The sequence below is a fragment of the Littorina saxatilis genome, linkage group LG2, assembly GCF_037325665.1.
Source record: "Littorina saxatilis isolate snail1 linkage group LG2, US_GU_Lsax_2.0, whole genome shotgun sequence".
NCBI classification, from domain to species: domain Eukaryota; kingdom Metazoa; phylum Mollusca; class Gastropoda; order Littorinimorpha; family Littorinidae; genus Littorina; species Littorina saxatilis.
The window spans coordinates 99,848,344-99,875,324 of NC_090246.1; the positions used below are offsets into that span (position 1 = coordinate 99,848,344).

At 43.5% G+C, this 26,981-nt stretch overlaps 1 protein-coding gene across 4 annotated transcripts in view; it reads right to left on the reverse strand.

Moving 5' to 3' along the window:
• Positions 1-475: 475 nt before the first annotated feature.
• The window catches only part of LOC138960320 (protein unc-93 homolog A-like), a 56,844-nt gene continuing 30,338 nt past the window's right edge, over positions 476-26,981 (reverse strand). The window contains exons 1-8 of one of the 4 annotated variants that reach the window (XM_070332168.1): positions 23,181-23,599; positions 19,355-19,625; positions 18,049-18,272; positions 15,815-15,971; positions 14,997-15,145; positions 5,169-5,309; positions 3,263-3,530; positions 476-2,962 (exon numbers count right to left, since the gene is read on the reverse strand). In XM_070332168.1, the coding sequence (XP_070188269.1) occupies positions 2,640-2,962; positions 3,263-3,530; positions 5,169-5,309; positions 14,997-15,145; positions 15,815-15,971; positions 18,049-18,272; positions 19,355-19,625; positions 23,181-23,531 (1,884 nt within the window). In that variant the 5' untranslated portion in view covers positions 23,532-23,599 and the 3' untranslated portion in view covers positions 476-2,639. Of the gene's footprint in view, positions 2,963-3,262; positions 3,531-5,168; positions 5,310-14,996; positions 15,146-15,814; positions 15,972-18,048; positions 18,273-19,354; positions 19,626-21,895; positions 22,103-23,180; positions 23,600-26,981 lie in introns of those variants that run through there. The other 3 variants (XM_070332176.1, XM_070332175.1, XM_070332170.1) reach the window with 3 other exon arrangements.

Consider the following 26,981-nt stretch of genomic DNA (forward strand, 5'->3'; position numbering starts at 1 on the left):
GGAAATCAGCGAAGTGGCGAAGTCAGCGAAGAACTAGGGGGGTCCGGGGTATGCTCCCCCGGAAAGTTTTTGAAAAACGGTTAAAATCTGTGCAATCTGGTGCATTCTGGGCCTTGTTTTGAGGGTTAAGAGCAGCATTGTTTTGCTAAAACTAGTAAAAAAAACAAAAACACTCAAAGCAAGGTACATGCTTTTTCCAGGGGTGGGGTTCCGGAACCCTTGGAACCCCCCCCCCTGGGTCCGGCCCTGCACACACACACAACACACACACACACACAACACACACACACACACAACACACACACACAACACACACACACACACACACACAACACACACACACACACACACAACACACACACACACACAACACACACACACACACACACACACAACACACACACACACACACACACACACACACACACACACACAGAGAAACACATAGACACACTCACACTTCCAAACACATGTCTGCTGATATAAATACTGTTTATTTGAGCACCGTGGATAAAATATGTCTTCGTATAAACAGTCAAATGCCTCTCTGAAAAAAAACCCCACACATTTTCGATTCGTAAGGTAAATAGTTATAACAGGGAAACAACTTCTTCGGTTTTAAATGAGAGATTCATTATTTTGTTAACTTGTAGGGATAGTTAATTAATCAGCTTTCCTGCACGTAGCTGAACAAAAGTATAGGAGGACGTTAGAATCATGTAGGCTTACATTTTAACTGATGTGTCTTATACAGATTGCAAGGTTTGATTTAAAAAGCAACTGAAGAAAGCAAACAGAGCGTGTGACAGAGTCACACAGATGCACATGAAAATAAAATGTAATGATGAACATGTATATCCCTGTGTCCATCTCAAACTCCACACGCTTCTATACAATCAATCAATCAATGAGTCTTATATCGCGCATATTCCGTGGGTACAGTTCTAGGCGCTCTGCAGTGATGCCGTGTGAGATGAAATTTTATACGGCCAGTAGATTGCAGCCATGTCGGCGCATATTTACCTTTCACGGCCTATTATTCCAAGTCACACGGGTATAGGTAGACAATTATTAACTGTGCCTAAGCAATTTTGCCAGAAAAGACCCTTTTGTCAATCGTGGGATCTTTAACGTGCACACCCAATGTAGTGTACACGGGGGGAGGTTCGGACACCGAAGAGAGTCTGCACACAAAGTTGACTCTGTGAAATAAATTTCCGCCAGATGTCAACACAGATAAGCCCGAAAATATCCTTAGCGGATTATGACTTTATTCAGTTATTCTGCAGAAAATCAGAAATGCTGGAGAAAAACTGTTTGTTTCTGCAGCATTTCTGCATAATGTCATCTTTCGCGAGAGCAACGGTTTTTTTCTGCAGTAAAACAGTTTTACTGCAGTAAAATTGAAATCAAGAATGCTGCAGTAAAACGGTGATGATGTTTTACTGGAGAAAAACTGTTTACACTTTTTCTTCAGCATTTTGGCATTATTCAGTTATCCTGCAGAAAAACAGAAATGCTGGAGAAAAACTGTCTTTTCTGCAGCATTTCTGCATAATGTCATCTTTCACCGAAGCAACGGTTTTTTCTGGAGCAAAACATTTTACTGCAGTAAAATTGAAATCAAGAATGCTGCAGTAAAACGGTGCTGTTGTTTTACTGCAGAAAACCTGTTTACACTTTTTGTGCAGCATTTTGTACTGGCTCATTATAATGTTGGAGCACGCGAGCCCCCCTCTGTCGAGAGATTGACTCATCCAGAATTACCAATAGTTGTGAGTGACACGAATGTATTTTGAAGTTGAATATAATGCCCTTATGCTACGCGCCTTCTTATTGGTACACTGCGGAACAAACTATTATACTATCCCAGGGGGCGACGAATACAAACGCTACTTTACAAGGTCGTTCGTTTTTCTCCAGAAAAACTTTCACAGACTATTCTAAAGAAAAAGTTAATCGCAATAATGCTGCAGAAAACCAAGTAAACATTATGCTTCAGAAAAACTGTTTTACTGCAGTAAAAAACGTTGCTTCGGCGAAAGATGACATTATGCAGAAATGCTGCAGAAAAGACAGTTTTTCTCCAGCACTTCGGTTTTTCTCCAGAATAACTGAATAATGTCATAATCCGCCAAGAGTCAGTACAAAATGCTGCAGAAAAAATGTAAACAGGTTTGCTGAAGAAAAAAACGCTGCTTCGGCGAAAGATGACATTATGCAGAAATGCTGCAGAAAAGAACGGTTTTTCTCCAGCATTTGTCTTTTCTGCAGAATAACTAAATAAAGTCATAATCCCCTAAGGATACGAAAAGGTCGCACGAAAAATACCCACCCCACTCAAAAAAAGAAACATGCGGATAAAAGAGAATACACACAAAAAGTCAACAACAAAACCCACACATTAGCATCAAAGCTTTGCCAATCACACTCACCGGTTCACGCATACACACATGTATACACACACGCGCACACGCTCGCTGGTACACACTCACACACACTCACACACACACACACACACACACACACACACACACACACACATACACATACATGAATCACATCTACGCACACACACACACACGCACGAGAACGTGTTTTGACTTCGTTCTCTTCACCTTCACCAGACGTCCTTCACATCACGGAGTGATTTTCTTGTACCTATCAACATCACCTGGACCGCTGGAGCCATTCTGTGCCTTTTCTTTTTCAGAACCATTGGCGGACATTTGTTTCTTTGTCTCGGATAGGGACAGACTTTGCGAATTCCGACGTAACATGACCTCTACGATGCCGTAGCCAATGAGACCTAAGGAGGACAAGGCCAAGGACACGTACAGTCTCTGATAGAGGCAAAGGAAGCGGGCGAGGACAAAGGTCAAGGTGAAGGCCGTGGCCTTAGAAGTGTGATACGTGGCGAAGGCTGCTGTCATTTTCTCAGGGAAAACCATGGCCACCAGAGCTGAAAGAGGACGGAATATCACGACTAAACATTGGGAAAACGGTAAGAAAACATAGACACGCATATACGCACGCATGCACACACACACACACACACACACACACACACACCACACACACACACACACACGCACGCACACACATACCGTCACCATCACCACCACCACCATGCCGGGTCATCACAACCAAAAGTACAACCTACTATCTCTATCAGGCTCACATTCACAAACACCCTCCCCCCCCCCCCCCCCCCCCCCCCCCCCCAGCACACACCCACCCTCGACCGTCAACAAATACTCACAATTGAACTGCGCTTGGAAGATGCCCTCAGCAAAGCCCGAAATACAGGGCAGGATGAAGAGCTTGCCCACAGAAGTCCCAGCAGGGTCCCACAAGAGCATGGAGATGTTGACACTCAAATCGGCCAGCGCCGCTGCCGTGAACAGGATCCGACGACCCAGGAACTTGGCCGCGTAATTGAGACCCACGGCCTGTGCTGCCGTCAGAGCCCCGAAGGCCGTCATGACGTAGCCAACCCACTTGATGCCCACAGCGCAGCTGACGAATTTCTGTGGGAACAGGAAAGGAGCGGTTATAATACAGTGGAACCCCCTAAAAGATCAACCCACCCCCACCCCCACCCCCACACTCAACTTAACATTTTCCCCTTTTCAGACCTTTTTTTGTTTTGTTTACACAATTTCTGCACACAGACATCCCCCCCCCGCGGGTTAGGGGGAAGAATTTACTCGATGCTCCCCAGCATGTCGTAAGAGGCGACTAACGGATTCTGTTTCTCCTTTTACCCTTGTTAAGTGTTTCTTGTATAGAATATAGTCTAAACAACGAAGTGACTGTGGTAAGATGAACAAAGTTAAAAAAACAAAGGAATATAGTCAATTTTTGTAAAGATTTTAGTCAAGCAGTATGTAAGAAATGTTAAGTCCTTTGTACTGGAAACTTGCATTCTCCCAGTAAGGTCATACATTGTACTACGTTGCAAGCCCCTGGAGCAAATTTTTGATTAGTGCTTTTGTGAACAAGAAACAATTGACAAGTGGCTCTAAAAACAAGTCGCATAAGGCGAAATTACAACATTTAGTCAAGCTGTCGAACTAACAGAATGAAACTGAACTCACTGCATTTTTACAGCAAGAGCGTATACTCGTAGCATCGTCAGTCCACCGCTCGATGCAAAGGCAGTGAAATTGACGAGAAGAGCGGGGTAGTAGTTGCGCTGAGAAGGATAGCACGCTTTTCTTTATCTCTATTCTTTTTAACTTTTTGAGCGTGTTTTTAGTCCAAACATATCACATCTATATGTTTTTGGAATCAGGAACCGACAAGGAATAAGATGAAATTGTTTTTAAATCGATTTCGAAAATTTTATTTTAATAATAGTTTTTATATTTTTAATTTTCAGAGCTTGTTTTTAATCCGAATATAACATATTTATATGTTTTTGGAATCAGAAAATGATGAAGAATAAGACGAACGTAAATTTGGATCGTTTTAGAAACAAATTAATTTTTTTAAATTTTCCGATTTTTAATGACCAAAGTCATTAATTAATTTGTAAGCCTCCAAGCTGAAATGCAATACCGAAGTCCGGCCTTCGTCGAAGATTGCTGGGCCAAAATGTCAATCAATTTGATTGAAAAATGAGGGTGTGACAGTGCCGCCTCAACTTTTACAAAAAGCCGGATATGACGTCATCAAAGGTATTTATCGAAAAAAAGAAAAAAACATCCGGGGATATCATTCCCAGGAACTCTCATGTCAAATTTCATAAAGATCGGTCCCGTAGTTTGGTCTGAATCGCTCTACACACACACACACACACACGCACAGACAGACAGACAGACAGACAGACAGACACACACACACACACACATACACCACGACCCTCGTCTCGATTCCCCCTCTACGTTAAAACATTTAGTCAAAACTTGACTAAATGTAAAAAAAGAAGGTTGAATGGGCGACTTTTAGCGACACTCATATATCACGGACGATGAGGCTATTTTTGACGGCCAATGTATCATTGACGAATTCGCAATACAAAAAGGTTGGTTTCAGGGAAGTAAGGGAGACCAAATTGTGTTTGATGCAAAAGAGCACGAAAGAAGAAACTGGGTCTTTTATGTGTGTGTGTGTGTGTGTGTGTGTGTATGTAACCAAACAACCGACCAAACACACTTCCTCACCTCATTATACTCTGCCAGCAGAATGCCGCTGTTCATAGCTTGCGCCATGAAGAAAGGCATCAAAAGCAGCATTTTGGGCACCAGCAGCATGGATAGACAGCTTGTCACGCTCTTCAGGCTGCTCTGACCTTCTTGTATTTCCTGCACGTGCAAACCGCCAAGACAGACAATGTTAAAGGCACAGTCCGTCTCATATAAGTGACTTGACTCACCATCTCAGACGGACACGGAGTGACAATCTGTGAAATGAATTCCTCAAAACATTCTCACTCTTCACAGAACGCCGCCAGGATGTTCAGTTCTTTTTTTGCCATGTGTGAAAGCAGAGGACTGTTCTTATCCCATGATCAAATCTGAGATCTGAGATGGTGGGTAGAAATGTTTTGAGATCTGAGATGGTGAGTAGAAATGTTTTGAGATCTGAGATGGTGAGTAGAAATGTTTTGAGATCTGAGATGGTGGGTAGAAATGTTTTGAGATCTGAGATGGTGAGTAGAAATGTTTTGAGATCTGAGATGGTGAGTAGAAATGTTTTGAGATCTGAGATGGTGAGTAGAAATGTTTTGAGATCTGAGATGGTGGGTAGAAATGTTTTGAGATCTGAGATGGTGGGTAGAAATGTTTTGAGATCTGAGATGGTGAGTAGAAATGTTTTGAGATCTGAGATGGTGGGTAGAAATGTTTTGAGATCTGAGATGGTGGGTAGAAATGTTTTGAGATCTGAGATGGTGGGTAGAAATGTTTTGAGATCTGAGATGGTGGGTAGAAATGTTTTGAGATCTGAGATGGTGAGTAGAAATGTTTTGAGATCTGAGATGGTGGGTAGAAATGTTTTGAGATCTGAGATGGTGAGTAGAAATGTTTTGAGATCTGAGATGGTGGGTAGAAATGTTTTGAGATCTGAGATGGTGAGTAGAAATGTTTTGAGATCTGAGATGGTGGGTAGAAATGTTTTCACGGGGAGGAGTGTGCCTTTAACATTCCGAATAAGAGGAACATGACGGCTTACTAGTGCCAAAACCTAGGGTTACCATTTTCACGTGAAAATTAGCAATTAACAGTCTTAATTACTAATTGGCTCACGTAAGTGTAGCCTATGCGATCGTAACTTTGTCTGTCTGTGCGTGTGTGTGTGTGTGTGTGTGTGTGCGTGTGTTTGTGCGTGTGCATGTCTGTGGTAGAAACTCTAACATTTGAAGACGTCACATTACATTGACGTCACATTATGACGTAAGAGCGTTAGACGTAAGTCTCGGTCATTATTATTTTGAGCGGGCCGAGACTCTGTTGGCAGTCGTGTCCCTGTAAGTAGGCTACATGCAGACAGACAGATCTAGATCTAGTGTCTTGCTTTCTTGCACAGTTTCACCTATAGATATGCTCTTTCTGTGTGTGTGTGTGTGTGTGTGTGTGTGTGTGTGTGTGTGTGTGTGTGTGTGTGTGTGTGTGTGTGTGACGGAGTGATTGAGTTTGTGTTACTGTTTGTCGATTTCTTACGTGAGCCTTGATGGCTTCGCCTCTTGTTTTCATTTTGGCCTCGGTTGCAGTCACAGTAGTCGGACTCTAAGAGTCCGCACTGAGAGACTACAGTCCGGCAAACGTCGCTCTCATACTATTTCTGAAATATCTGTTAATGGAAGGCCTTGTCGAGCAAGTTATCCGACATGATGATGCATTTTACCGTTTTCTGCAATGGCGCTTTCCTTAACGTTGTTTTGGGTATCTTAGAAAAAAATAATCGACCCCGAAAACTTTCGAATCGGAGCTGTTTCACGCCGTAGACGGTGGCACGCCTAGTTTTTTCCACCGCAGGAACAACACCCAATTCGTTCCCCCGCACGCGGAAGCATAATTGTTATCTCGCAAAGGAATTGCCCTATGAAGGTACGTTGTGGCAAATCACATTATCAAGTATAGATATTCTGAAGCAGAATTGCCTAGGCTATATGTATAATATGTAACTTATGTCTTGCTGTGTACTCGTGAACAGTGGCGTTCGATTTTCTGCCGAAGTCCGTGAAAATTATACAGAGAGGTCTCAATTTCGTACAAATTAACCTAGAACTACTATTTAAAGCACTATTTTAATACTCACAGTTTAATCTTCGATACCTTGCAGCCTTGTATGCGCGTTTTTGGGCACCAGCATCGTAGATAAGCTGCTCTAATCTAGCGTTATTTTGTGGTACTCGATTCTCAGTGGGTAAGGTCCCCCGCAGACACCAGATAAGGTCCCCCGCATTTTTGCCGGAGTGCCTACTACGCCCCCCCGCACATGCTCGCTGAAAAAGCACATCATGCACAGCAAAACTGACCCGTTTGAAGCGTTTTTATTTGACAGATGGAGACCAGCGACCACACGCTATCTGCTGGGGACAGGGCCGGACTAGGCGAGGAGGAGGGGGGGGGGTTGCCAGTGGTGGCCCAGGGGGATGTCCACCCTGGCGGCAGGGGCGGATCAGTTCATTTTATGACTGGTTTTTTTCAAAAGTATATTGTGAAGATATGGGTGTGAAGGCGCAAAGCGCCGAGCCGACGGCGCGAAGCGCCTAGCTTGCTAGGGGGGTCCGGGGGCAAGCCCCCCCGGAAAATTTTGAAAAAAAGGATGCAAAATGGTGCAATCTGGTGCATTCTGAGGATGATCATTACCAGTTTCAGGCAGCAGATTTTGTCACTGATTAATACCCCAAAAATTGAAACTCAATGTAAAATAAAGAAATGCATACCTCATTTAATATTTTTATTTTTTGGCTGGGGGGGGGGGTCCGGAAACCCTAGAACCCACCACCCCCCTCCCCCTCGTTGTGGGGGTCAGGGGGCGAAGCCCCCTGAAGCTGACGGGTAGGTCATATTCTGAGATAGGAAAATGGTCGCTCCTTGCATGAAACGGCATAAAATAAGCAATAATAAAAAAAAAATTAAATAAGTAAGGTACATGTTTAGGCTAGGGGGGGGGGGGGGTTGCGCAACCCCCATAACCCCCCCGGTAGTCCGGCCCTGCGGGGAGGTGTCTGGGGAAGTAATCGACAGCTACCTAGACATCAGTAGTGAGGTGACTATAGGTGAGACAGTCCCTTTACAGACTTCTACACCGAAGAAGGTTGGTCTCCTCCATTTGTGTGACGAATGCGGATCAGCATACAAACACAAGCGAACATTGGACAATCACAAACGTGAGAAACATGGCAACGAATCTCGTTTTGTATGCATAGTTTGTGACAAGAGGTTTGGTCGACAGGTAGATTACCAGACTCATATGAACAAGCATGCAGGCACCAAACCTTTCCAGTGTGGTGTTTGCAAAAAATCGAACGCACACAAACGCAGTCTGGACAAGCATATATGTCTGGGTGAAAAGCCGGGGTTTTAGTGCCAAACCTGTCAAAAGTCGTTCATGAGAAGAAAGTATCTTCGTGACCACCAAATCACCCACTCTACTGGCTACGCTTATTTATGCAATGCGTGCATGAAGCGGTATAAGCATCGCTCTGGTCTTGCCAGGCATAGGCGTCGGGCTCAACAAGATGGAAACTGCATATACAATACAATACAATACAATACAATAACTTTATTAATCTCTAAAAGAGAAATTGCATTGCTGAGCTTTTGTGTCCGTAATAAAACATACATAAAACATTCAAAAATAAACATTTGTTCTTTGTATAACACATATAGGCTACTATAATGCCTACATTCACACACTTGCAGAGGAACAACTTCTGTTAATTTCCATAACATTCAAGAATAAGTGTGCTCGACAGTTTTACATGACACGCAGTTAATCAGGTTTGTTTTGTTTATGACCACAAAAAAAGAAACAAGAGACAGAGAGTTGAGTGCTTTTTATATTTAGTCAAGTTTTGACTAAATATTTTAACATCGAGGGGGAATCGAAACGAGGGTATGGTGTATGTGCGTGTGTCTGTGTGTGTGTCTGTGTGTCTGTGTGTGTGTGTAGAGCGATTCAGACTAAACTACTGGACCGATCTTTATGAAATTTGACATGAGAGTTCCTGGGTATGAAATCCCCGAACGTTTTTTTCATTTTATTGATAAATGTCTTTGATGACGTCATATCCGGCTTTTCGTGAAAGTTGAGGCGGCACTGTCACGCCCTCATTTTTCAACCAAATTGGTTGAAATTTTGGTCAAGTAATCTTCGACGAAGCCCGGGGTTCGGTATTGCATTTCAGCTTGGTGGCTTAAAAATTAATTTATGACTTTGGTCATTAAAAATCTGAAAATTGTAAAAAAAAATAAAAATTTATAAAACGATCCAAATTTACGTTTATCTTATTCTCCATCATTTGCTGATTCCAAAAACATATAAATATGTTATATTCGGATTAAAAACAAGCTCTGAAAATTAAATATATAAAAATTATTATCAAAATTTTTTTTTCGAAATCAATTTAAAAACACTTTCATCTTATTCCTTGTCGGTTCCTGATTCCAAAAACATATAGATATGATATGTTTGGATTAAAAACACGCTCAGAAAGTTAAAACAAAGAGAGGTACAGAAAAGCGTGCTATCCTTCTTAGCGCAACTACTACCCCGCTCTTCTTGTCAATTTCACTGCCTTTGCCATGAGCGGTGGACTGACGATGCTACGAGTATACGGTCTTGCTGAAAAAGGGCAGCTACTTGACTAAATATTGTATTTTCGCCTTACGCGACTTGTTGTTTTTATATTTAGTCAAGTTTTGACTAAATATTTTAACATCGAGGGGGAATCGAAAAGAGGGTCGTGGTGTATGTGCGTGTGTGCGTGTGTGCGTGTGTGCGTGTGTGTGTGTGTCTGTGTGTGTGTGTAGAGCGATTCAGACTAAACTACTGGACCGATCTTTATGAAATTTGACATGAGAGTTCCTGGGTATGAAATCCCCGAACGTTTTTTTCATTTTTTTGATAAATGTCTTTGATGACGTCATATCCGGCTTTTCGTGAAAGTTGAGGCGGCACTGTCACGCCCTCATTTTTCAACCAAATTGGTTGAAATTTTGGTCAAGTAATCTTCGACGAAGCCCGGACTTCGGTATTGCATTTCAGCTTGGTGGCTTAAAAATTAATTAATGACTTTGGTCATTAAAAATCTGAAAATTGTAAAAAAAAATAAAAATTTATAAAACGATCCAAATTTACGTTTATCTTATTCTCCATCATTTGCTGATTCCAAAAACATATAAATATGTTATATTCGGATTAAAAACAAGCTCTGAAAATTAAATATATAAAAATTATTATCAAAATTAAATTGTCCAAATCAATTTAAAAACACTTTCATCTTATTCCTTGTCGGTTCCTGATTCCAAAAACATATAGATATGATATGTTTGGATTAAAAACACGCTCAGAAAGTTAAAACAAAGAGAGGTACAGAAAAGCGTGCTATCCTTCTTAGCGCAACTACTACCCCGCTCTTCTTGTCAATTTCACTGCCTTTGCCATGAGCGGTGGACTGACGATGCTACGAGTAGGCCTATACGGTCTTGCTGAAAAATGGCATTGCGTTCAGTTTCAGTGTGTGAGTTCGACAGCTACTTGACTAAATATTGTATTTTCGCCTTACGCGACTTGTTGTTTTATAATTCTGCTTTGTTAAAAAGCACAATCCTTCAAGTACAAACGATTCTCCTCATCATATGAAGTCTTGCATGCCTGTCAGAGTATATCTCTGGACTCAAAGCAAAAAGTAACAACCTCACAGCTTCCTGTGTAAAGTGGACTTATTTATGTGCAATTCTTTCACACACACACACACACACACACACACACACACACACACACACACACACACACACACATGCACGCACGCACACACACACATACACGCACGCACGCGCGCACACACACACACACACACACACGCACACACACACACACACTAAAACAATGGTTAATCGGTGACTTATTGCTCGTGCCAAATTTTGGAGTACATCTGAAGATGTCAGAGTCCAATCACATCCATAATTAGTGGATTTACACAAAAATTATAGCTGTATGTCATTTTTTCTGATAAACATAACGGCGGGGGATCTTACCCTAGTGTTGCGGTGGGGCGTAGTAGGCAAATCGACCAAGCTGCGGGGGATCTTACCCCGTCAAATTTCACTGTTGATCTTTGAACCGATCGTGAGTCTAAACTAAGGTAAGCTTAAACTTAAAAATGAAGAGCAGTATCCACAAGTAGTTTGACTTTGACCAGCAAAAGGATTTAAGCCCTTCTGTTGACCGTGCTTTGTGTTATTTCAACATTTTTAACGTGGGAGACAGTATTTTTGACTTGTCTTGATGACATTTCTTCTCTTATGTAGTACACGAGAGTGTAAATGGTAAGACAACTAGCTGATCCAATGCAAAATAAAGTACAGAACAGTATGATATAAACTTCAATACTAGAAAGTCTGGTTATCTACTATTTTAAGGCATTGATTTGGAGACACCTACCATGTTGTTCGTCTTGCGGGGGAACGAATTGGGTGTTGTTCCTGCGGTGGAAAAAACTAGGCGTGCCACCGTCTACGGCGTGTGTTTATAGCAGACGGACTTTTGATCGGCTGTGGTCTCACACTTTCACATATATATATCTTTCAATATAATTCCTCATTCGACAAATGTCGGGCAGACAGCTGTACCTCATATTTGTTTCCACATGACCACACTCATTAATCTGCTCTGTAGTGTATTAGTGATGGACAATCGATCCGAAAATGTTCGAATCGAGAGAGGAACAAGTCGCGTAAGGCGAAAATACAATATTTAGTCAAGTAGCTGTCGAACTCACAGAATGAAACTGAACGCAATGCCATTTTTCAGCAAGACCGTATACTCGTAGCATCGTCAGTCCACCGCTCATGGCAAAGGCAGTGAAATTGACAAGAAGAGCGGGGTAGTAGTTGCGCTAAGAAGGATAGCACGCTTTTCTGTACCTCTCTTTGTTTTAACTTTCTGAGCGTGTTTTTAATCCAAACATATCATATCTATATGTTTTTGGAATCAGGAACCGACAAGGAATAAGATGAAAGTGTTTTTAAATTGATTTGGACAATTTAATTTTGATAATAATTTTTATATATTTAATTTTCAGAGCTTGTTTTTAATCCGAATATAACATATTTATATGTTTTTGGAATCAGCAAATGATGGAGAATAAGATAAACGTAAATTTGGATCGTTTTATAAATTTTTATTTTTTTTTACAATTTTCAGATTTTTAATGACCAAAGTCATTAATTAATTTTTAAGCCACCAAGCTGAAATGCAATACCGAAGTCCGGGCTTCGTCGAAGATTACTTGACCACAATTTCAACCAATTTGGTTGAAAAATGAGGGCGTGACAGTGCCGCCTCAACTTTCACGAAAAGCCGGATATGACGTCATCAAAGACATTTATCAAAAAAATGAAAAAAACGTATGGGGATTTCATACCCAGGAACTCTCATGTCAAATTTCATAAAGATCGGTCCAGTAGTTTGGTCTGAATCGCTCTACACACACACACACACACACACACACACACACACACACACACACACACACACACACACACACATACACAACGACCCTCGTCTCGATTACCCCTCTATGTTAAAACATTTAGTCAAAACTTGACTAAATGTAAAAATGGCGTCTGTCCGAACGTGTGCTAAAGGTCCGACCGTTAGCAGACGGCTTTGTTCGACGGAGACTCACACACTTTCACAAATATCTGTCGATAGAATTCGTTATTCAACAAGATATCGGACAGACAGCTGTATGTCATGGTTGTCTACACACCCGCTCAGCTCTTATTGTTAATTTGCATCGGATTAAAGAACTATGGACTAGAAAAGTATCGAATCGAAGCCGGATATTTTGCTCTGGCCGGTGTAACAGTCGCGCATGCGCAATGAACCTCCACAGTCACGAGGCACATGAAAATTAGTAATTAACACGCGAAAATTACTAATTTTTAGTTTTGGCGCTAGTAAGCCGTCAGGAAGCGAGCCAAAACTGAAAATTAGTCATTAACGCGTGAACATTTAGTAATAGTTAACACGTAAAAATTAGTAATTAACACGTGAAAATTGTAATTTTCTCGTGAAAATTGTAATTTTCTCGTGACAATTAGTAACTTTCACGTGTTAATTACTAATTTTTAGTTTTGGCGCTAGTAAGCCGTCATAGGAACACGCTGATCTTCATATTATAATGGAGAGGAGGTCGCAGACTAAGGACTTCCGGTGACCATTGACGGGGCCATTATACACGAATGCACTCAACGTGCACACCGTACCCACGTATTGATATAACCGGCACGGTTGGCCTAGTGGTAAGGCGTCCGCCCCGTGATCAGGAGGTCGTGGGTTCGAACCCCGGCCGGGTCATACCTAAGACTTTAAGATTGGCAATCTAGTGGCTGCTCCGCCTGGCGTCTGGCATTATGGGGTTAGTGCTAGGACTGGTTGGTCCGGTGTCAGAATAATGTGACTGGGTGAGACATAAAGCCTGTGCTGCGACTTCTGTCTTGTGTGTGGCGCACGTTATATGTCAAAGCAGCACCGCCCTGATATGGCCCTTCGTGGTCGGCTGGGCGTTAAGCAAACAAACAAACGTATTGATATGTTCACTAATCTCTCTCTCTCTCTCTCTCTCTCTCTCTCTCTCTCTCTCTCTCTCTCTCTCTCTCTTTCTTTCTCTGTCTGTCTGTCTGTCTGTCTTTGTCTGTGTGTGTCTCTCTCTCTCTCTCTCTCTCTCTCTCTCTCTCTCTCTCTCTCTCTCTCTCTCAAAGTAATATAGTTTTGATTGTCAATTCACGTCTTACCCTATTTGATTTTCCACACACCTTCATATGGGACCTAAGCCATGAAGTCAATAAACTAGATGCGTCTAGCTGCCTAGATGGCAGGATCAACAAGTCGCGTAAGGCGAAAATACAATATTTAGTCAAGTAGCTGTCATTTTTCAGCAAGACCGTATACTCGTAGCATCGTCAGTCCACCGCTCATGGCAAAGGCAGTGAAATTGACAAGAAAAGCGGGGTAGTAGTTGCGCTAAGAAGGATAGCACGCGTTTCTGTACCTCTCTTTGTTTTAACTTTCTGAGCGTGTTTTTAATCCAAACATATCATATCTATATGTTTTTGGAATCAGGAACCGACAAGGAATAAGATGAAAGTGTTTTTAAATTGATTTCGACAATTTAATTTTGATAATAATTTTTATATATTTAATTTTCAGAGCTTGTTTTTAATCCAAATATAACATATTTATATGTTTTTGGAATCAGCAAATGATGGAGAATAAGATAAACGTAAATTTGGATCGTTTTATAAATTTTTATTTTTTTTTACAATTTTCAGATTTTTAATGACCAAAGTCATTAATTAATTTTTAAGCCACCAAGCTGAAATGCAATACCGAAGTCCGGCCTTCGTCGAACATTACTTGACCAAAATTTCAACCAATTGGGTTGAAAAATGAGGGCGTGACAGTGCCGCCTCAACTTTCACGAAAAGCCGGATATGACGTCATCAAAGACATTTATCAAAAAAATGAAAAAAACGTTCGGGGATTTCATACCCAGGAACTCTCATGTCAAATTTCATAAAGATCGGTCCAGTAGTTTAGTCTGAATCGCTCTACACACACACACACACACACACACACACACGCACAGACACACATACACCACGACCCTCGTTTCGATTCCCCCTCGATGTTAAAATATTTAGTCAAAACTTGACTAAATATAAAAAGGTGTACCCCGCGAAACTTTCCCCACAAGGTGACCATGCAAGTAACAGTTCAGGAACGCAGACGAAGAAGAAGATGGAATGGCATACCTGATCCCTGGGAAGAGGGGGCAAGGCGAACATGGTTAGAAGCAGTCCTGCGACATTGCATCCAGTGTAGATGCCCAGCATGATGTAGACGACGTACTGCTCTGGCTGCTCGATCTTAGTTGTGTGTAGTTCAGTGTTGGGGCACACCTCTGTGGGAAGATCATAGGGGCGAGTGTACTAAAACTAGCAATGAGCTAATTATAAGAAAAAAACAAGCCCTTTTCTAAGTTATATTATGGTCTCTGCTTACAACTGTCAACGAGTTGCAATCACATTACGGGGATATAGCTCAGTTGGTAGCGCGCTGGATTTGTATTCAGTTGGCCGCTGTCAGCGTGAGTTCGATCCCAGGTTCGGCGGAAATTTATTTCACAGAGTCAACTTTGTGTGCAGACTGTCTTCGGTGTCCGAACCTCCCCCCGTGTACACTACATTGGGTGTGCACGTTAAAGATCCCACGATTGACAAAAGGGTCTTTCCTGGCAAAATTGCTTAGGCACAGTTAATAATTGTCTACCTATACCCGTGTGACTTGGAATAATAGGCCGTGAAAGGTAAATATGCGCCGAAATGGCTGCAATCTACTGGCCGTATAAAATTTCATCTCACACGGCATCACTGCAGAGCGCCTAGAACTGTACCCACGGAATATGCGCGATATAAGACTCATTGATTGATTGATTGATTACTAATAAGCAGTTATTGTTTATCCTTTTCTTGTCGTTGTCTGAGAAAACTGGGTCTTAAAGAGGAGGGAGCCTTACATTTGGGAGTCTTAAAAGGGGGGTTCACCACCATCACCATCACTACTGTCTTACCAGCTCCGCAGACCTTGTTGTCGCGTGCGATGTTGGTGTCGTTGTAATCACCCTTCATGAGAACCAGGCTGGCGATCAGGTTGCCGGTGATCTGAGTCGCCTCGTAGAAGGCGAAGAACACCCCGTTGAACAAGCTGAGAGCGCCGTGGGTCGTTATCTGACACACAGAGAGGTCGAAAAAGCTGAAAATTATTGATCGTGCTCAAAGATAACAGAGACAACCTAGGAACGTGCAGAAAAGGGAGAGAAAACGGATACCAAGGACGTCGCTTGGCGTCAGTAAAACGTCCAAACATCTTTTGAATCGCCCAAGATTTTGCTGTTATTTCGGAAGACCAGACACACTTTTGCACGGTGAGGAAAACATGTCAAGGACCTTGCCAGGACATCCTTAATCTTCTGAAAATTACCGAAGCTTGTTTGCTCATTTCTGCAAATTTAGGATTCCATACTTTACTCTCTAGATCAGTTAGTGTCGACCTCGGTAAACATATTGGTGTGAACTGGCAGGCTTATTCTTCTGAGCAAATGAACAAATCATGGTAAGTATCCATTTCTTTCTTTCCTTGTTTGCATACGAATGTTGTATTCCCAGGGCCGCGTGTAATTAAAAGGCGTACACAGCAATTCGACACACAGATCAGTGTTGCAGAAACACATACATATTAATGTCGCAGCTGGCACGTCGCGGGTGTACACACCCTTGGTTATCCATGCCCGAGAATCTTTCTCCCTCTTTCCACCCCCTCGCTTGTCAATTTCTCCCTCTTTCCACCCCCTCGCTTGTCAATTTCTCCCTCTTTCCACCCCCTCGCTTGTCAATTTCTCCCTCTTTCCACCCCCTCGCTTGTCAATTTCTCCCTCTTTCCACCCCCTCGCTTGTCAATTTCTCCCGTTGAACGATACTGTGCACCTTGAGCTTTCCGTTTACTGTTGACTTTTACCCACACACGTCTATAAAGCACATTGTCTTTCGCTCAAGCAGAATGCTTTTAATTATTCAAACGCACAAAACCAAGCAGCTTCTGTCCAAAATCTCTCTGTCTCTCTGTCTCTGTCTCTCTGTCTCTGTCTGTCTGTCTGTCTGTCTGTCTGTCTGTCTGTCTGTCTGTCTGTCTGTCTCTCTCTCTCTCTCTCTCCATAATTTGGGTAGATTTATTGAACCAATCAACAATAAACGACGAAATGCTTCTGATGTTTTATGTAAAAATCATCAAACAAGAAGCTTCTATCTAAGTCCAACACCCCCCTCCCCCCCCCCCATCCTCCCCGTATCTCTTTATGATTGTGGTGGATTTATTTATTACACTAATAAACGACGAGGTGCTTGTGCGTGTTAATAAAACATCCACTGAATGTTCTGGTCAGAAAAGAGAATTATGTTAAGTGATAATGAGCAACATTTCATTAAGTTGTGTCCAGTTCGATATTCCTTCCTACATGTACAGTATGTCAGGTTTTGATTATTTCATTTTATGATGGGTGCGTTATTTATGTCTTTGTTTTCCATTGTCAGTAATGGGTCAGATCTGTCGCGATATAACCTTCGTGGTTGAAAACGACGTTAAACACCAAATAAAGAAAGAAAGAATGGGTCAGATGACCTTGTACCGTTACAACATTTGAGTCAGAGTCTGAGTCTGTCTGTCTGTGTCGTCTCTCTCTCTTAGGACAGGTTGTTAGACAACGCATTGTGCCTTGTCTTGTCTTGTCTTGTCTTGTCTTGTCTTGTCTATTTGTTTTTTCCCCCAGTCTAAAAAAACCTATTTGGGACATGATGTGGGGATTCGCCAAGGCAACGTGCCTTAAAACTTGTATCCTTATAAAAAAAAAAGTACAATCATCTCTCTCTCTCCCACTGTCTCTCTCTCGCCTCTCTCTGTATCTCTGTCTGTTTTCCCCTGTCTCTATGTCTGTCTCTCTCTGTCTGTCTGGCTCTGTCTGTCTGGCTTTGTCTGTCTGGCTCCTCTCTCTCTGTCTCTCTGTCTCTCTGTCTCTCTGTCTGTCTGTCTCTTTCTCTCTCTCTCTCTCTCTCTCTCTCTCTCTCTCTCTCTCTCTCTCTCTCTCTCTCTCTCTCTCTCTCTCTCTCTCTCTCTCTCTCTCTCTCTCTCTCTCTCTAGAATAGAATAGAATAGACGAGGGCTGGTTGAAAAGAAGCTCGTTTATATTGCTTATGCCACAACCCTCGTAAAATAAAATTTGATTTGATTTGATTTGATCTCTCTCTCCCTCACCTGTTTGAGCGAAGCGTAAGCCATGCCACAGGCGCTGCAGTAGAGGCCCTGTGCTGTCCACATGGGTCCGGCAGCAGCCCCCAGGAGCAGGGAGGAGGTGAGGAGGGAGGGGAAGGTGGGATAGAAGTTGCTGACCGTGTAGAGCAGGTGGAAGACGAAGGCAATCACCAGTGTCCGCTTGGCGGTCAGGAACCGAATCACCATCGGGGACAGCGAGCCGAACACTGGAAAAAAAACTAGCGCGTCACTGAGTGCAGTGTGTAAGTCCAGAGCTGGGACAGAGGGGGGGGGGGGGGTGTAAGTCCAGAGCTGGGACAGAGGGAGGGGGGGGGGGTGTCCACGGGTTCCGGAAGACCCCCCCTCCCCTTTCACGGCAAATAGAAATAAAAATTATCCCCAAAAAGAGACCCCATATACCACTTTGAAATGCTACATTTCAACAGCATCTTTCCCCCAAAGCCCCCGGCTGGCCATTATTACCTGTAGCCTTGCCTCACCGCTGAAGCCCCCCAGATCTTAGTCCTGCCCTGAAGTCTATACCTCATACCAAAGCGGAGGTCCCCTGCTTAGCTAATAGGAAGCCAATCGCAATTGGGGACAGCAAGCCGAACACTGCTGAAGAACACAGTGTGGAGGTCCATACCTCATACTGGGTGGCCGAGTGGTAACGCACTTGCGCTCGGAAGCGAGAGGTTGCGAGTTCGACCCTGGGTCAGGGCGTTAGCAATTTTCTCCCCCCTTTCCTAACCTAGGTGGTGGGTTCAAGTGCTGGTCTTTCGGATGAGACGAAAAACCGAGGTCCCTTCGTGTACACTACATTGGGGTGTGCACGTTAAAGATCCCACGATTGACAAAAGGGTCTTTCCTGGCAAAATTGTACAGGCATAGATAAAAATGTCCACCGTGTGACTTGGAATAATAGGCCGTGAAAAGTAGGATATGCGCCGAAATGGCTGCGATCTGCTGGCCGATGTGAATGCGTGATGTATTGTGTAAAAAAATTCCATCTCACACGGCATAAATACATTGCATTAAAATACAAATAAAAAAATTAAAAAATTCCCTGCGCCTAGAATTGTACCCACGGAATACGCGCGATATAAGCCTCATATTGATTGATTGATTGATTGATACCTAAGCGGAGGTCCGCTGCTTGGCTATAATGGGAAGCCAATCACAACCAGGGACAGCGAGCAGAACACTACAGAAGAACACGATGCGTTACTACAATATATAGTCAGCATGTGCTCTAACATTTCAAAACTGGCAGCTCAGTTCCTAAGAACGAGCCAACAACTTTACTCACGTATGATGGAGCCATAAAGCACGGTCAGCGAGGTGATGCCGAGTCCTGCCGCCTGGTTGAGGCTGCTCTGCAGGTTCTGGATGGCAAGGTTGGAGGTGTAGACCAGAAGGAAAGCCATGCAGAGCACGAAGCACGTGCGAATGGGATGCTGCACTGTCGTCTTCGCCAGCTGTATCTCTTCATCTCCGTCCGGTAGGATGTTGGTCTTGCTGGACGCTGTGCTTTCCGGTTGTTGGACCTTCTTGTTGTCGTCTGCATCATCCATCTTGGACTGAAGAAAAAATAGTGCGATCTTGGGGTGGTCGTGGTGCTTGAAATCCTTATTACTTGTCGTATCAAACGCCCCCCGCCGACCATAATAACAATTTAATCATTATTCTGTCTTGAGAGCAACAGGGGTTTGTAATTGTATATTTCTGTCTTGTTTGCGTCATTTGCAAATAGTCCATGAGCTGAGTCCAGAAGTGTTTCACCCCCCCCTGTTAAAAAATTCATTGCGATTTTGTGGACCCTTAGGGTGTATAGAACACGAAAATTGACGTTACCAAGAAATATTTTGCGGACTGCTATGTTTTCTACCTTAATTTTGAAGGGTACCTCCATCGTGTTCTGTACAAGCTTTTGGTCGGTCCGTAAAACTTTAATGAACTTTGGTGATCAACTGTGGCATTATTTCTTAAGCTAAGATATCGTTCTTTTCGCGTATGTTGACAACAATGATTTCTGTACGATATACTATAATCAGAACGACAATAACCGCAAAACTCTGACCACAGTGAAGGCACGCGTGCACCCACCATATCTCGAACGGTGCGAACTGTCGATTTGCTGAAATATCTTCAATAAAGTTTTTCTCTGGAAAATTGTGCAACATACTGAAAATAAAGTACAATGCAGTTCAAAAATAGACTTTATAGCCGTTCTTTTGAGCTATCCCACGTCACCACAAGATTATTTTGACGTACACTATGGCGGGTTTATCTCCCCTACCCCGGATTTGGCTTTGACGCAAAATGCATTCTTCTGTGGCGATTTCTGCACGCGTAACGCCCTGACCCAGGGTCGAACTCGCAACCTCTCGCTTCCGAGCGCAAGTGCGTTACCACTCGGCCACCCAGTCCAGATTGTTGGGTGTCAAAGGCATTTGACCTGTGAATATTCATCACGTCAGGTGTGTTACTCAGGTGTGTTATTGGCTGACTCAGGTCACGAGAATTCTTTGACTGACAGGCATTGCGGCTGTTCTGTCAAATTCGCGGGGTTGCTTCGAAATTTCTTTTGGTCGAATTAAACGGTAATAAAACCGTTATTTCTAATATGCTGACTGTTAGCAAATGATAACAGACATGTCTCACAAACGATGTCAGCATTCGCCTAAAAGGCTCATGCTTGATATCTTTTTTCTCGACATGTCTTGTTATCATTTGCTAACAGTCAGCATATTAGAAATAACTCATAATGAAACCTGACAGCAGGATCCTCCCTTTTGTACACAACTCTTTCTCAACGATCGTCACGGGTGACAGTGCATAATGAAACCTGTTGGCCAGCTGGCAGTTCAGTTTATACACAGCTGACGCTGCTACAACCGTATCATCAACGGACGACTTTTTGGTCGCTGCCGGTGTTCAGCATGTAAAACTACAGTGTCATGCATGCACTGACTTGAAAAGAGAGATATATATACTCGTAGAAAAATATGGGCTGTAAACTGCAATCCCTTTGATGTCTATTTAGAACTGAGTCGACTTTATTTTAAGCATCTCGCAAACCTTTGACTTGCGTACTGCTGCTTTTTGCTCGCCGTTTAATTCGTTCAAAAACATGCACCATTCGGCCTTCCGGGTTTGTAACACTTGCATACAGGTGTGACGGTGACGAATCAAGGCTATACACACACCAGCGGGTTATGTCAAAATTATCGCGCTCTAGCCTACATTATGCGAATGGCTATTCAGTTTCCGGCGTGTTCAGCTATGACGCCTGGCTCTAACGTAATAACTAGCAGTGCTGTAGCCCATGTACCCTGTGCCGAAATAAAATACTGACATTGATTTAGATTATCATTCTTCTAAGGAGATTTTTTGCCAACACTTCACATGTATGAGGGCCCCAAAGGGGAGGTATCATCACGATCACGGGAAGGGAAATTTTAGCTTTCACGATCACAGTTACCTTGATTTCTGTTTTCACGATCACAAACACCTTGACGAATAGAGGATCATAGAGTGATACAGCTGTGAAAAATGTACGTTGAAAATAAAATGCTTTGCAATAATGCCCATCACGATCACGAAAACAAATGACGATCACGATCACGAGACTTGATTTTTTTGTCATCACGGATCACGGGCAAAGTCCCATCACGATCACAGAAATGGAAATTTCGGCAATCACGGTCACAGAAAGGTCAAAAAACGCCAATCACGATCACGTTTGGGGCCCTCATGTATGTAACGACCAAGGTACAGTGAATACCGCATATTGTTTCGCAGACTTTTAACGACGGACATCCTCAGGAGACCAAATGAAATGACTTACGTGGCATAACAATACACATCAACGACGGCAACGAACACCCCAAGCCAAGCAGCATTGCAACTGTGACCTTTAAGCTTACTTTACAATGTAAACACTGGGGTAATCAACGCAGCGCAAGGTGTGTGTAAAGTGTGGACTCGATCTCTTGGTGACGGCCTCGCCGAACAAGACTGACAAACGGTGTCTCTGTGTGTGCAGTTACGTCCCTTGAACGGACTGGGGGTTTGGGAAGGGTGGGACACTGAGAGTGGATGTGGAAGGGGCCAAGGCAAGGGATATGGCTTGTCGTTCGGGGGTTGCCGCGCAGCCGTAGAATTTTATGACAACAACAACAACAGCAACAACAACGCCCCAAAAACATGTCAGTGCAAAATTGCACACATCCACAAAGCAAAAGAGAGCTTACCTCTGCACCATTGATTACTTGCGCAGGGAAAAGGTCCAACATCTTCGTATCAAATAACGATGGAGAATTTTCTACTGTCACAAACTAACTCCGACTGATCAAGTATTTCCATTAAATCAGAATAACACTTATTGTCAGAACCTTGTCTGTTACAGAAGCTCACACATATTGTGCCTTAATTTAAAGTAATCAATCGAATAAAACACGAACGTACTTCCGTTCTTCTTCTGCGTTCGTGGGCTGAAACTCCCACGTACACTCATGTTTTTTGCACGAGTGGAATTTTACGTGTATGACCGTTTTTACCCCGCCATTTAGGCAGCCATACGCCGCTTTCGGAGGAAGTACTTCCGTTTGTCCAGACACAAGAATGATGGTGTGCTGTATACATACATTATACATACATTATACATACATTATACGAAATCGTATGTTTTAGTAAGCGCGGCATCACCGCCGCAAAACGAAATATAGCTAAACAAATTTAGGCCAGTTAGGTCTACCTGTTTGTGTGGGGTAGGGAATAGATTATTCTTTCCGCCGAAGTTTAAAAGTTGTTCTGTTTTAGCGCTTATGGTTTTCTCTCGTTGAATTTTAACGTGAAAAACGACGTCAATGTTTATATTAATTATTCTTGTTTTTATATTTTGGGAGTTGTCCGCCCTCTCACACAGGCCTTCTGAATAAACAGCCGAGCTTGTTAACTTTCTGGTGAAATGAATGGCCAGGATTTGGAACAGAAGCACAGAGATGCATACAAAAGTATACTAGTAGTTGCCCCGTCGGCTTAACCCCCCCCCCCACCCACCCCCGAACTCTCCGGCACCCCCCCCCCCCCCCCCCATCCCCAAAGTTGTTGCGTTTAGACCCTCAACTTACCTGTCTCTGTACCAACGGCAAACGTGGACCCGCGACCTCCTGTTCGTCGTCATGGGTCGAGGGCTCTTGAATCAATCTTGATGATTCCGTCTCGCCTTCTTCTTCTTCCTCTTCTTTTCCTCTACTTGCATACCTGGGGTTTGAAACTGCTGTCATGTTCTCTTTGTCCGTCGCCGAAGCCTGCTGCATCCCAGTTAATTTAATTCGAGGAAGACGCGTCGCTTCGTCGTCGTCGACGTCTGGACGAAGTATCGTCGATTCGTTTGTGGTCAACGGGTTCTCTTCGTCCTTTTCTTGGGTTTTGGTGACGGTGGGAGAACCCGGGTCTGTCACGGGTGAAGCTGGATCCATTGTTTTGTTGTGCCTGTTCGACGCGCTACTTAGTGTCTGTGGTCTGCTCTGCGTTGGTATTGTCAGGAAAGTCTGAAATTGTTATGGAGAAATTGTAAGGACGTTCGTGGGGAGTTTTGGGACTTATCTGCCAAAACACTCACATACACACACACACACACACACACACACACACACACACACACGGACGTACACACGCACGCACGCACGCACACATACACGCACGCACGCACAAGCACAAACACACACAAATAAATACACAAACACTCACGTACGCACGCACGCACGCATGCACGTAGGCCTATATACATTGACAACTATTACATATTATTTAGGAAATTCGGATCAGTTCATGTGGCCCGAAAACAATAGAGGTTGTATTTACATACGAAGACTCATACGCCGAAGAAAAATCTTTGGATCTTCGAATACGAAATCTCTCTCTCTCTCTCTCTCTCTCTCTCTCTCTCTCTCTCTCTCTCTCTCTCTCTCTCTCTCTCTCTCTCTCTCTCTCTGTCGATATATGTATCTGTTTACAAGAAAACGATGTAAGGGCGAGAACACTGGCGCCTTACGAAACACTCAAGGGAGCTTACCCTTTTCTAGCGCGTAGTATATTGCTGCCAACAAGCGAACCCGTTTGGAGGCCGTCCGGAAAGTGCACTTGACGCAAGCAAGTCTTTTTAACACACACGCACACACACACACTGATACATATTGACACAGACGCACACACAGACACACACCGACACACAATGACACACACACACACACACACGACACTCCCACACGACACTCCCACATACACACAAACACACACAGGCTAACACACACACACACACACACAGCCGGACACACACACACACACACACACAGCCGGACACACACACACACACACACACACACATACAGTGATACTGACACACACACCAGCGTTTTAAGAAAACTCACGTGCTGACATGATTTCGTCTCAAAGTAAGCTGTCAAATAATAATGGAAATAAAAGCCACGTGGTCCCGTCAGTGTTAAGAACTACCAACGCGCATCAATGCTAGCTGAAATAGTGTGAAAGCCGGTCACATACTCATACCTTGAATCACCTAAGGCAAAAAAAAAAAAAAAGTCTGTTTACGGTTTCCCGACCGACCCTATTTTTTCGCGCGACCCTAGACTTTTTTTTGGCATTTGGGAAAACCAAAAAATTAAAAAAAATTATATAAAAAAAAGTCTGTTTTTTGGCAAAATAACTTACAAATATGGTTTTTTGGAAGAAAAAAAAATCCCGACCTACTGACTCTAATTTTTGTGTGTGCCTATGTTACCGTAAACAGACATTTTTTTGGCCTAATGTGACGGCCGAGTGTGCAGTGACCCGGAACACTTACTAGTTAGCCTAACGGAGAGGACCGGAGAAGGACAATGCTCAAGTTATTCGACACGCTGGCCAAACTCAAAATGCCCTACAAAGTTAAACTTAATATTTAATGTCAGTTCGCTTTCTGCATGGTGTGATTCATTTTGTGCTTTTACACACACACCGATCGAGATAGACATACAGACATACAGGCTGACGGATAAACACTGAGACATACAGACGGCAAACAGGCAGGTAGACAAACGGACGGACGGACGGACAAAAAATGTGCAGAGACCTATCAGAAGCAATGGCAGATACTGAAGAAATTGTCCAGTTATGGCGAGAATCTGAAAAGGCAAAAGTTCACATAAAAAGGTGTCACACGTGTTGCAAAACGTTAATGCCTCACAAAGCCATTTCAGTTCAGCGTCTGCCTCGCACATCCTTTACTTGTAACGTCAGTTCAGCGTCTGCCTCGCACATCCTTTACTTGTAACGTCAGTTCAGCGTCTGCCTCGCACATCCTTTACTTGTAATGTCAGTTCAGCGTCTGCCTCGCACATCCTTTACTTGTAATGTCAGTTCAGCGTCTGCCTCGCACATCCTTTACTTGTAATGTCAGTTCAGCGTCTGCCTCGCACATCCTTTACTTGTAATGTCAGTTCAGCGTCTGCCTCGCACATCCTTTACTTGTAATGTCAGTTCAGCGTCTGCCTCGCACATCCTTTACTTGTAATGTCAGTTCAGCGTCTGCCTCGCACATCCTTTACTTGTAATGTCAGTTCAGCGTCTGCCTCGCACATCCTTTACTTGTAATGTCAGTTCAGCGTCTGCCTCGCACATCCTTTACTTGTAATGTCAGTTCAGCGTCTGCCTCGCACATCCTTTACTTGTAATGTCAGTTCAGCGTCTGCCTCGCACATCCTTTACTTGTAATGTCAGTTCAGCGTCTGCCTCGCACATCCTTTACTTGTAATGTCAGTTCAGCGTCTGCCTCGCACATCCTTTACTTGTAATGTCAGTTCGGCGTCTGCCTCGCACATCCTTTACTTGTAATGTCAGTTCGGCGTCTGCCTCGCACATCCTTTACTTGTAATGTCAGTTCAGCGTCTGCCTCGCACATCCTTTACTTGTAATGTCAGTTCAGCGTCTGCCTCGCACATCCTTTACTTGTAATGTCAGTTCAGCGTCTGCCTCGCACATCCTTTACTTGTAATGTCAGTTCAGCGTCTGCCTCGCACATCCTTTACTTGTAATGTCAGTTCAGCGTCTGCCTCGCACATCCTTTACTTGTAATGTCAGTTCAGCGTCTGCCTCGCACATCCTTTACTTGTAATGTCAGTTCAGCGTCTGCCTCGCACATCCTTTACTTGTAATGTCAGTTCAGCGTCTGCCTCGCACATCCTTTACTTGTAATGTCAGTTCAGCGTCTGCCTCGCACATCCTTTACTTGTAATGTCAGTTCAGCGTCTGCCTCGCACATCCTTTACTTGTAATGTCAGTTCAGCGTCTGCCTCGCACATCCTTTACTTGTAATGTCAGTTCAGCGTCTGCCTCGCACATCCTTTACTTGTAATGTCAGTTCAGCGTCTGCCTCGCACATCCTTTACTTGTAATGTCAGTTCAGCGTCTGCCTCGCACATCCTTTACTTGTAATGTCAGTTCAGCGTCTGCCTCGCACATCCTTTACTTGTAATGTCAGTTCAGCGTCTGCCTCGCACATCCTTTACTTGTAATGTCAGTTCAGCGTCTGCCTCGCACATCCTTTACTTGTAATGTCAGTTCAGCGTCTGCCTCGCACATCCTTTACTTGTAATGTCAGTTCAGCGTCTGCCTCGCACATCCTTTACTTGTAATGTCAGTTCAGCGTCTGCCTCGCACATCCTTTACTTGTAATGTCAGTTCAGCGTCTGCCTCGCACATCCTTTACTTGTAATGTCAGTTCAGCGTCTGCCTCGCACATCCTTTACTTGTAATGTCAGTTCAGCGTCTGCCTCGCACATCCTTTACTTGTAATGTCAGTTCAGCGTCTGCCTCGCACATCCTTTACTTGTAATGTCAGTTCAGCGTCTGCCTCGCACATCCTTTACTTG